The sequence below is a fragment of the Pocillopora damicornis genome, chromosome 7 (assembly GCF_964200805.1).
Source record: "Pocillopora damicornis chromosome 7, jaPocDami1.2, whole genome shotgun sequence".
NCBI lineage: Eukaryota > Metazoa > Cnidaria > Anthozoa > Scleractinia > Pocilloporidae > Pocillopora > Pocillopora damicornis.
The window spans coordinates 21,096,154-21,108,634 of NC_142676.1; the positions used below are offsets into that span (position 1 = coordinate 21,096,154).

The 12,481-nt window shown below is 36.6% G+C and overlaps 1 protein-coding gene across 2 annotated transcripts; it reads right to left on the reverse strand.

The window, feature by feature from the left end:
* Window positions 1–4,558: 4,558 nt before the first annotated feature.
* On the reverse strand, window positions 4,559–11,379 carry LOC113677525 (ZP domain-containing protein-like). 2 transcript variants are annotated; one of them, XM_089211301.1, is made up of 6 exons: window positions 11,253–11,379; window positions 8,489–8,567; window positions 7,816–8,199; window positions 6,980–7,199; window positions 5,779–6,128; window positions 4,559–5,423 (listed from the first exon to the last, which is right to left on the reverse strand). In XM_089211301.1, the coding sequence occupies exons 2-6, from the start codon at window positions 8,541–8,543 to the stop codon at window positions 5,257–5,259; spliced, it is 1,176 nt and encodes a 391-aa protein (XP_089067427.1). In that variant the 5' UTR covers window positions 8,544–8,567; window positions 11,253–11,379; the 3' UTR covers window positions 4,559–5,256. The 2 variants fall into 2 exon arrangements, with proteins under 2 accessions (XP_089067427.1, XP_089067428.1); XM_089211302.1 differs by lacking the exon at window positions 11,253–11,379 and adding an exon at window positions 9,083–9,513.
* Window positions 11,380–12,481: the final 1,102 nt, after the last annotated feature.

Below are 12,481 nucleotides of genomic sequence, written 5' to 3' on the forward strand. Positions count from 1 at the left end.
CGTTGAAATTTAAGTTTTTAACTATAATCTCGCTTTTTATGAAATCGTAGTGGTTTTCGTTCCATGGGAAAATGTCTCTTGCGTTCTTGAGGTTACCTTTAATCGACGCAAGTGAATAAGTTTTCACGAACTTTTTGCATTCGAAAGGTTATCTTGAGGTCCCATAATAATCAGCTGTAACATACGGTACATGTATTTATTTTCATTTTTTATGAAATCTTCCATCTAGTAATCAATTCATCTTTTTTATTATAAAATTTCTAGCCTCAGAGATGCTTATTTGTTTGTTTTTTTTAATTAAACGACTATCTTTACTTAAACGATAAAAACATGTTAATAATAGTAACACTAATGAGCTTTGAAAACTCTGAAAAACCTGAGTGGCTATATAAAAATCAACATCAAATATTTCGTTTACCTTCTCCCACGCCGCCACACCTCAACCTCATACAATAATGGGGAACATGTTACTTAACATACGGTATAAGTATTCGAATTTTAATCAAATGTTCGATCAGGTAATTAATTCATCACTTTGACAATAAAGTTCCCATCCTTCAATGATAACATTGTTTTCCAATTTTAAAATTATCCTTACGATTGCGAAAGACTATGCTCAGGTAACTATGAGAAATATGTAATTTGAGGCCGCGTAAAATTCATTAAAAAGATTTCACGTAGGGAATATTTTTTACGTCAGTATAGGCCGACGATTCTATTACTTGGATACATCGGCAAAGCCACGTAGATGTCTTCTCAAAGGTGCAATCATCCATATCCTCAATCGTAGTTTACCAAACTACAAAGTAGTTTCTACTGATGCTTATGTTATAGTTTCTAAAGCCTTCTTATAAACATTCTGGTATCTAGCTTGCAGCTTAAAAAAATATCAGCCGGAGTTCAAACCTTTTTGCATTATTTTAAAAGTATTTGGAGTTTAAAGTGGGTCTAAGTCTCCAACACTTTTTTCATTCAATTTAGAAAAGACTGAATACCAAGTCAATATTCTAATTCCAATTACGACGTTCGAATAACATAAGGAATGACGACTTCCCCTTTAAGGCCTCATAATTCATAGAATATTATTAGCAGAGCCAAAAGAGATTTGAGGACGTAATTACGAATAGTTTGTCCACACCAGATCGGCCTTTCGCTTTCCTTCTGTAGAGAGCATGGGTCGATGCGTCGTGTTAGAATACTGTTCACATATATAGTTCCTTTGAAGTGAGCAAATATAGCATATACATACCTTAGATTTGTTTGATTTGCTTGTTGTGCGTAATTACTCTCCGATATTTGCTTGCGGTAAACATTTATTCTCTGACAACGAAGCTCGTTTGTTGGAAATTGCGAGCAATTTCGATCAAACTCTGCTTTAATCACCAAACTATTGTCGTCGTAATTAAAAAAAAAACCTTCGAACAAACAGGAGCGTTCTTTAAAATGACAGTCTGAACAGTTCCACAGGAACAGTTTTCTGAGAATAAGGATCGTCAACTAAATATTCCTCACGATGTAAGTTTGCAATTCTTCATTAATAGCTTATTTGATTCAAACGAAACTAGTAGCATCCTAAAGTTACTTCATTTTCATTATCGACATTTTCCTTCTTCGTGAAATTTTAACTGAGCGAATACTCATCATGTATGATTTTATTTCTTCGATTTTAACCCTACATGAATCAAACACGAGCATCAAACTCTGCAAAAAAATAAATATATATTTTCGTCTATTTGATGGCGCACAGAGTATAGGTTTCGAGAAACTGCACATATTGAAAAGAACAGTATGCATATGTTAGGCCTATTTTCTTATCACAATTTTAAGAAAACAAATTTAAAAACTGAGCTTAATTAATTCCCCGTATTTAAAAACTTCTGAAGATTATTCTCTACTTCCTAATCTTCTCGAACGTTTCGAACATAGTAACATAATGCATGTTATATTTTTTTTACCTATTTTATATGCATATCAAGACCGACCTGAAAAATTCTTGTCTTTTAGTGCCTTTTCTCGGCTGAATTTGCTTAAGATGTTTTTGCAGGAAAATAATGGGAACGAAATGAAAGTATACATATAAAAAAGATATCCTCGCGCAATTAATTTTCGAGCAAATTGAGGCCAGTCTCATAACGCTATGATGTGAAGAACTATTCGAAAAAGTGCTAGAGTCATTTTCAGGTGACATAACATGAAAAACTTCCTTGCGATAAAAATCGAATCTCATAAGCTGCGGGAAATTTGGTAATTTATGGGGATGTATATATTACTCGCATTTAGCAATACCATTTAATTTTAATAGCTTTTTATAGTTTTACCCAACTTATGAAGTTAAAGCTAAGGAATGTCAGTCAAACTGTCACAATTAGAACGAAAGAAATTCTTGAATCCAAAGTTATTTATCGTAATAATTTAGTTCAGGAGCGAAAGAAAGGATGAAAATGGAAAATTCGGGATTTCTTCGTTCTTCGTGTGTGCTAAAACATGGCCAGTGTATTGAGCACTAATAAAATTTGGCCCCGACTGAGAGCCGAGCAATTTACGAACATTTTAATGTGTCAACATCTCCATTTCATCCTGCAAAATGCACCAAAATGCCCGAAATAGTGATAATAATCGAAGATATGACATGTTTTGTATTCTCTCGACATATCTGTGTAAATTAATTACATTTGGAATGCAGTCGTCTTTCTTTTCACCTTCTCGTTGCTCTGGCTATCGAAAACTTGGCAACGAAAGTAAAAGAAAATAAAGAAAAACATTTGTTGAGAACGTATTGTTTGCACGCGAGGCGATTGTATTTGAGGCTGGCAAATTTTGTTTTAGATATGTTTAAATAATTATTTTATGGACGGTCTAAAACATGAATCAGGCACTCACCGTTGTCCGTGTGAGATTCAAGGTGTTCAAAGAAATTGTAATTTCGTTGATTATAGCAGGGTCGCCTGCAAACTTCTGCTGTGGTTCTTTGCTTGAGCCTGTAACCGCTACGCTTTGGTACGTTCCGCCTCTTTGATCCCACGTTTTTAAGATATCTCCACTTTCAAAGCGAATCAAGACTTCTTGAGGTCTTCTATCGAACCTTCGTCTCTAGGCAACAGTTATGTGCAAGTACGCGACTTCACAAACAACTACGCTTCACGGACACCGAATTTCGATCAGAACCCCTTTGATGAAGCACATGAAGCACAGTAGGAATTTATCTCATATAGTTAAGTAGTTGTGACTGTGTCGATTTAACCGAAATATCACACCGAAACATGCACAGAAGCAATGAAGAGCGGGGGGGAGAGGGGCGAGGTCATCAAAAAACGCCTTTAACTGCGAGAATATTTTAACCTTTAGCCTTTTAAAGTAGCCTTACGCCTATCATTTTTTCGATTTTCTAGGTGACACGAACTTGAAATTTTCAATATATAAAGTTTAGGCAATTCGCATCTTACTATTGATTAATTATCCCAGTCAGTTACGACCTTTCAAGTAAATCATTGCGCTTCAATTACTCGTGCAATATTTTGGACTCTATTTTGAAACTCTGTCTTACATGAAATTCACGCTTGAATTTTCAGTGCTGTGTCATCTGTGATGTAGGTACCTCATGCCATGTTCTCTGTTAGACAATGTCTCGGAAACGTTGAGCATTTGGCCATTGGGAAAAGAAGGTGGGAGGGGGTTGGAGTTTTGTCCAAACAAATTGCAAATGGAAAATTCTAATTGGCTGAGAACACTTGTATGTCAATCAAACGTCTTGGCTTTCTTTGAAGAGCACAATTGATTGAAAAATAGAACGCGAAAAACAATATTTCCAAACCATCAAAAGATTTCAATACTTTGTGATGCCATGCACTTCGAATTCTTTACCGCATTATCGCGCTGAAAAAGCAAAACGTTGAAGCCATTTAGTTCCGGCATTATTTTCTGTAGAGACAATTTCAAAACAAAATGGTAAAATCCGTAGGATCCCGTAATTGAATAAGCTCTCTGCCTGAAAAGACTCGAGTTTTCCTTTTTTTACATACCTTTAAAGATTTCTGATAAAATTTCAATTTCTTTTGCGCATTTTGCGGGACAGCAATTGTTTTGTCAGGTCTCCTTAAAAACGTTTCGCGGGAAATTGGCGCGTAGCCGGCCGAAATTGATCCCCTGCGCATGCCCAATTGTTGACCCCTGTGTTTGGGAAGTACGACTTAACTGATCTGAATTGTGATCGGAAAACAAGCTTGATACCAAATGAGTTGGGAGAGAATATTTGAAGTGGCTATAACAAAGAAATCGATTTAACTTATTTATATGATTTAACGAGTCAGACTCGCTTGGTTATGAAAATACGAGCCAGTCAGAGGGTAACTGGGTGTGAGGCTTTGGATCGAAGCCTCCGCATTGAATAAAATTTCAGTATCCAGCTTTGCAGCGTTGGGTATCACTGGAGAAAGTAATGGTTCTTCGTATGCCATGAGAGTGAAGCGAAACTTCCCTCCCGATTTAACAGATAAAGAAAAAAGATGGCCATCCCGCCCTTCAGAACACAAATATTCACAAAAAGAAAAAAACACAAAGGTTTTATAATGAATTCATCACGGCGCCTATATTTTATTAAGATGCTGCTCAAAATTCCTAAAAATTGTAAAAAATTAGACTGGTACTGGTGCCTCTTACAAGGCTTGAGCCAGTTTAACGGGAAAGCAACTAGGCCCGCATGCCACTTGGGTATACTTACTATGGCTAGCATTCGGTTAGATATCATATAAACGTAAGCAAAATCACAACGCTGCCGTTGCTTTGCTGCATATAGAGTGTAAAGTTTGTCATACGTAATAAATTTCCTCACAATGTCTGAAATTGTGTGTGAACTTAACGCTGTCTATAAGGCTTGTGTGCAAGTTTATAAGATGTTGAAACAATTAGAGATTAAAAATTGGTTGTTAATCTGGATCGCGCACATAAGTGTGACAGGCATATATAGGAGTACAACGACTCCACTGTCATAGCTTATGAAATCAACCTTGGCACTAAAGTCAAGACATTAATTCGATTAACTTTGAAAACTGTTTCTGATTCCTACCATCATCTGAAGAAAAAAGCCGATTAATCATTTATTCGTTTGAAAAAAAAGAAAAAAATTTTGTCTTAATCAACATCCACAACTCAACTTAACCCTATCGAGTTGTTTCATATGTCACACCATTCAAATGGACATTGGATTAAAAAACATAATATTCGTGCGTTTGCACAACACAACTTATTTGTGTTTGGAGTTTAGGTGACCACGTGAAGATCTCCATTTTGTGTGCGCTTGGTGCGATAGCGAATGACAAGGTAAACAGTGGCGCAGATGACAGCTACAGCCACAACACCACATACTGCCCCAACAATTGGTACAGTCTGGGAAGGCTGGTGGGTCTTCTTTTGGTCTTTAGGTGCAACTGAAATGAAGCAAATAGATTCCAGGTTTAATCATTGAACTAAACCATCGGGGGCGTAAGTAGATTATAATGTTAAACCTTTCATGTCTATCAATAAAGGCAGAGATACTAGGAACATTTCTACAGTCTTTCTAGAGGTTCTTATTCAGCCTTCGTTAATTTTCTATAGTCATCATTACGATATATGATATTACATTTCGTTCCGTTTCTATAGGTTCTACAAGTTGCCCCGTGCGGCCTTTTTTTGTAACTTGGTCAATTATCATGGAAAACCAGTCTTGGTTAGCAGAGAATGTGGAAAGCACCTAACAAAATTCCCGTCCTATGGCTAAAAGCCCTGTGAATTATCATTTACCTTCATCTTTGTTCAGTTCTTCCTGCTGAAAGGTGAATGGACCGTAGACAACACGATAAAGCTGTGACTCATCCACCGAATCAGAGATTGAACGACGTCTACGCCCCACCGGTGTAACATCAACGGAAGGATCACCTACGCAAGCGGCAGCATCATCTGGACATTCACATTTGGTATTGTCTACATCTGCCAAGCAAATTCTGAAATCGCAGTGGATGTAAACTTTGTCTCCTGCTTCTGCCCCAAAATACCGATAAGTTTTGAGTGAGAATGTTTCATATTTGCTGTCGACGGTACAATTGTATGACAATGTGTCGTCGAGGTCTTGGCTGACAGAATCGCTGCCACAACTATGATGAAATGATAAAAAATCATATAACTAAGTAAAGTAAGCAAAATTTCTCTTACTCTTTGAGGTAACAAATTTTATTCTAAATGGACAAGATCCAGGTAAATCCATAGCATCGGCTGTATGTTCTTCACTGAGTTGATACCAGGCATACAGCATACAATTGAAGAATAGCTTCCTACGAAAACTACAATGGTAGGTTATAACAAGAGTTTTGGAAGGCTTGCCATTTATTAGCGAGAAACTTGAAAAAAATTGTGAATGGATTTCTTTATTTAAGGGGAACTTTATTTCTTATAGAAATAAACAGTGTTACTCACTCATGTTTGATCAGTAGTCTGAAAATATCTCACAGATACTCTGGCAAAATTCTTTTTAATTAAGGTAAGTGTCACTCTATCTGGGGTCTACACTGGCGGCCATCTTTTACTTAGATTAAGAACCACAGGGAGTAATAATGATACCAGACAATTCAACACGAACTGGGTTAAACGACGGTTCACACACAGAAGTATTGATTAATTAGTGGAATAAACTGAGCTGTGGTGCGACTACCTCATAAATCACGGTTAAAATTCGAATTTTGGATGTGGTTCATTTGTACATTTGTATGCATATATGCCACCATATTCAAATCCACATCTTTCTAAATGATTTTCATTTTTAACCTCGTCAAATATTTTTACATTTCCTTTTCTTGAGGTGCTGGACCTCACTGAGGAGCTCTTCGATGAGGTGGGTCCTGCTCTGTCTAAAATTTTATAAAATTAATATTGCTTGTTATTATCATTGTTGTCGTAATTACATATTGGTCATGTTTAGCGGGCAAATTTTTATGACAGAAATTCTTACCCGTTGCTTATAAGAGTAAAGTTAGCACCAGTATCATCTGGATCATTGCTTTCTGATGAATAGCATCGCACAGGGTACAAGTCAAGGTTGGGGGCGCTGCTTTGAGTCTCGAAGTAAGCTTTGAAGAAAATCTCTACATCCAGAGCAACAGGGTTGGAAACCGGCGTAGTATGTGCTTCGTCGCTATACGCCATGAGAGAAAAGGTGAAAACTCCGTCATCTGAAAATTACAAAAGAGACCACAAAAGTGAGTAAGGAAAAGTAAGACAAAGCAAAAGAAATTTCAAAAGACTTTATCGAAAACGTTTGTATTATTCAAGGATTTTGCTCGTCCTGATAAATGCAAGGCTAGATTAGCAAACTGAATGAAGTGTAGTTGAGACATCTATTCACTGATCTGTAACTGCTACTCCAGTAGCAGATTACTGATCGACGAAAAAAGACGATTTGAAAATTCTACATTTTTTCAGGTTAGTTGATGATAATAACTCTTTTTGGACCGGCATGCTCTAATAGTCCTGTACTGATAAGGATGAGAAGTGAAACTTTCTCAATCACAAAATAAAATACGAATGCATTTTGTACACATGACTGTCTTTCAAATTCATGCCAGGCTCTTATAAATGTTTCTCCGCCACTTTATTTTTTATATCAAATTGAAACCAAAGAGATTATTTGTTCCTTTTATTTCCATCAGCCACCGAGGGAAGGCTGGTCAATACATTCGGTGGCAAAGGTTTGATATACGCTCCTCAGGGATCTCCTCTTTGCACGAATACATTCTAAGATTTTTTATGTAAATTATACATGCTGTTATCTTAACCAGATCTGTATACCTGTGTCGTTAGCCCCTCGGTTCTTGATCGGCACAAAACTCGCCGAAGCTCTGCCTGCGTTATCGTAGTTACACGTGACGTAGTACAGGTGGTCGTAAGTGCGCAACTGCCCTGTAACTGAATCATCTGAAACCTTTTCAGCGCTGATTTTGAGGATGTATTGAACTTCTCCATCTTTCTGGTTTGACTCGTAAGCACAGTCAGGGAGGTATAGAGCTTCATAGGTAACTGTTTCAGTATCATTATCAAGTGTGGGTTGACACGCTGCAGTGTTTGTCGATGTTCTCCACTCTGGTGGGTCCCAAAATTTTACATCATCCACGTTTGAGATCAATATACTCACAGTGTGATTGGAGTTACAAGTCACTGAGGCCCACGTCTGACCTGAGAGCGAGTAAAAAACCAATTTTGAACTCCAACTCTTTCATTTATGATGGGTAACAATACATTCCATTTAGTTGTAATTGTGAGAAAAGAGGCACTTTATGATGATGAAATGTTAACGAATCCAAATTAAACCGGCGAGGAAATCGCGGATTTAAATTCTTTCATCTCATAATTGCTTTTCGTAATGCTTCGATATAATCGTCAATTCATGAAGCCCTCGGGAAAAATAATAATTATCATAATTTTAAAATCAAGATGAATAAAGACAAGACAACGAATGCGTTACCTTTTGTTTGATGTAAAACAAGCATAAATGTCGCCAAAAGAATTGCCCACTTCATATTGATAATTAGGTTCTCGAGGATCTGTGGCAACAGAGAAATTAATTAATGAATAGATGAAAGAATTGTAAATAGTTGTTGAAAATCACGAGCAAATAGAGCACAACTTTTTGAAAATGGATAAGCTGTGAAGGAGAACAAGGAAAAAAAAAAGAAAAGGAAAAAATACGAGAAAAAAACCGGGCAAAGAAGAAACACATCAAGTAGACAAAAATAAACCATAAAAAACCTAAGTGCAAGATGAAGATAAACATCAGCAATAAAAATTTAAAGAAAAACATAAAAGAGGGTTGTAAGGTAAGAACAGCGAAAAAAAAAAGCATGAATTTTATCGTTCAAAGCATAGAAAACATGATTTCTATTCGTAATATTCTTAATTCTTTTGCGGACGATTCTTGTTTTAATAAAAATTTCTTTCGTTGAATTTAGAAATTCACTGACTTGTGGGACAGCTTTGCATTTTTAGTAGGAAAACACCGCTTGGAATTAAATTTCCAACTAGAGCACAGAAAGAAATTAACAGTGGCCTTCTAACTCACCAAAGCTTATTTATAGTCGTGTTACCTCTCCGAGACTAGTGCTCAACTGAAAGACCTCTCCCTTGCCTGTGTCTATTTAAGAAATCAACAAACGAAACCGCAATGCAGAACGCACGAAACAAGAACGAACATTAATAATTCACAGTTGAAAGCTCAACTGAACCATGAATAAACGTCATATCCATCTAACTTATCGCGTGGGCAAAACTGGATCTATTGTGCAGAATCTTTCATGCAAGTCTTCTAGAACACTGAAGTTTTTCAAGATATCTTCTATGCAGGCACGTTGAACTTAAATCCGAAGTTAAATTGCTAAATCTTCTTTCTTCTAAATATTCGCCGACACCTGGAAACAGCAGACGTTACAGTTGAATGCTTTGTCAGTCCAAGAGCAAAAGTTTCCACTAGTTCGGATCGTAACCGTAACTGTTGCTATGCGACGAATATCAACCCTGTTGTTAATTCTGGCTGAGATTGCCTGAATGATTGGAAAGCTTCAAGACATTTCTAAGATTTCTTTCCATAGCAATCGTCACTAAATTATTTCAAAGGCATTTCCTTCGCGAAAACACGAAAAATACGTGGAAGGATTCGAGAATTGTGTTACTCTTTACTCGAACCAAACTTCGATAAAATATGTTAAATTTCGCACCAAATTCGTGAACAGCTTTGAACCGCAATTAACCTTCACACAATAAAGAGAATATTGTCTAGGAGTTCAACATGACTACAATAAAGGTTGAAAATAGTTTTGAATAACATAGTTAAGTAATTAAATGATACCAACATATAGGAAAATTGATATGACGGACAAATTTTTTTCGTTTGGCGATTATTTAATGTTAATTAAGCTTTGTCACAAAAGAGGTAATCTCCAACTTGCAAGTGGTACATACTTATAAGCACATTTTCCTACTGTTAAAGAAAGGCAGTAAGTTTCTAAACAAACTGTGGTGCTGCTTCATTAGGAGTATTACAAGTTATTTCTTAACTTTCAAGCGCAAAAATAAACTTTACGAGCCCTGATTAGTAGAGACGAAGGGCTAACGTTTCCGGCGAGCGTTATCCTGAGTCAGGGCTAACGCTTCAAAGGATGGCTCAAGAAACTCTCTACGGTGGCCAATAAATGTTATAAACTCAGTTTATAAAACCAAATTATCTTGAAATTTCCGATAGATTCCACTGCTCAGAGGACAAGACGACTCACAATAAATCCTCTGGTTTTTATAAAGGAAAAGGCTGTTGTGGCTACAGTTCTAATATCACATTGCATAATGAAAACTACACATGGCCATATTTTAGCACGGAGAACCGCATAATGCTAAAACGTCGATGCTCCAAGCTGTTTGTAGCCTTTGAGAATTACGAAAAGAACGACAGAAAAGTAATTCAGACATCTAGGTTTCATGATTTAAACCAATTTTAGCCGTTGTTTACCAAAACCGCGTCATAGACAATCCTAAATTTAAATGAATCTTTTATTTGAACACTCTTTTTTCCAACTGTGTCATGGGAACCGACAGCTAATAGTGGAAGGAAATTCAGTCAATTAAATCAACTCTCCTGTAGAGGAAGCTTTAAGCCCACTGATTGCGTAAAACTGTGGTTTGGATTAGACCTCGTGTAAACAACGGGTCCTAAGTGTCTATCTTTGTCACTGAGGAGGTTTATATCCTGCGTGAAACTGACAAATATTTATATAAAGGCATTTCTACAGATTAGACTGCTCAGGGGACAACATTTCCAACGATATACTGATCATCTGATTTTACAAAAGAGAAAGCTTCCGTGACCTGTAGTTATAATACCGCCATGCTTAAAATCAGTTTAAAAAATGGACATGGCTATATCACGGAGAACCTCACAGTGCCTAAACTTTCATGGAACAAGCTCTCGATTAAGTTTGCGAGATACTTTGCTTGTGAGGCGTAAAGAAAAACGTAATGGACTTTGTGATTTACAATGGGCACCGCATAGATACGAGAAATAATTCTGCTAAATATTTAGCGACAAGTTCTTCCGCATGAAGAGTCCACAAGAGGCAAACGTAGAAAGTAAAGGCCGGCCTTTACTTCGAATTGAAAGGCTAATTTGTTACAACTATGTTAACTTATTCAGTACTCATTAGTTCTTTAACTAATGCTGTTTAGAAAATATGAATACTATAAACCTGGTTGTTATGAGATATTTCCTTCCTCTCTCTCTCCCTGTCTTTCTTTCTTTATTAAATTATCTCGCTTTTTTTTTCTTCTGGTATGCACGTTAAGTAACCTGTCCAAACTGGCTCAAACTCCTCTCTTCTAAAAAATTTCAGTTATGTATTAATAATTAGAAAATAGCGGTTTCGTGCTTGTTTGTGTTTTTCCTTTTACGTTTTTTGTTGACCGAAAGTCCGATTAAAGACACTTGTCCTAAGTTAGAAGAATATATGAAAATGAGAAACAGAATTGAGCGAAGTAAATTTGATAGTCCTGCTAGGAAATAAGGCAACTTTTTTAGTGTCGTTAAAATGTCAACAACAAACAAAATCAAGCATAAGTGCAGTCATTTGTGCTAAATTTTACGATTCTATATGGTTGATGATGCATTACTGGCAAAGAAATATGGAATATTTGAGGTGGTTCTACCTTTTTAATTAATCAAAATAGTGTTCGAAAACCAATACCTCAATTTAGGCCGAGAATGCATGCTCTAAGAAATGCCGTAAAGTCATTCTTAAAACCAACTTGATAGTGTGAGCATAAGGTCGGAGGTTTAAGGTGCTATTTCAGGATTACACGTCGAAATTTTACTTTCCAAGTAGTTTGTTTAGCAACGAAATATCTTTATCCCCTTTTGTCAACCTGGGCTTTCGGATGTGTTGTGGTTTACCGCTTCACTTTCTATGTTTTTTTTATCAATGGATCGTTGTCAGAGCTTCCACGAGTTTGATTTATAGTTCTGCTTGCCCCTTCCAGATGCAGTTGCCAACGTTAAAATAAAAGCGTGATTTCCGAACGGTTCACTAGGCATAACATTGGACACAACACCAGACGGAATTCGAACTTGCCCTAGCTTGCCCTGGTTTATTTACAGATTTAATATTCTGTCAAAATGAACAAAGTTATTATGTCTAGAGCATTCCCTCTTCAGGTTTTCTTTCAAGTATATTGGACATTTGCTTTTGTTCACTGGGTGATTTTCTTGTAATGTAGAGCGAGTTATCTGGTGCAACATCTAAATTACAGCGTCTTACATATATTATTGTGCCGACACAATAATGTTCTATACCAACCCAAGGCACAATCATGACCTCGACCATTCAGTCGAATCAAATTTGGAACCACTTTAGTGCAAATAACAAATCTTGTGATCTTAGTGGCCAGAAGCGTTTAGAAGCAACGAGTACTTGATACCCTT

Bases quoted from the DNA above. Each gene is read 5' to 3' on its own strand.
- LOC113677525 (XM_089211301.1), bottom strand. From the start codon at position 8,543: ATGAAGTGGGCAATTCTTTTGGCGACATTTATGCTTGTTTTACATCAA. The intron at 8,200-8,488 runs GTAACGCATTCG...ACTCGCTCTCAG, and splicing joins TGTTTTACATCAAACAAAAG to GTCAGACGTGGGCCTCAGTG. The intron at 6,129-6,979 runs GTAAGAATTTCT...ATTTCATCATAG, and splicing joins TTTACTCTTATAAGCAACGG to TTGTGGCAGCGATTCTGTCA.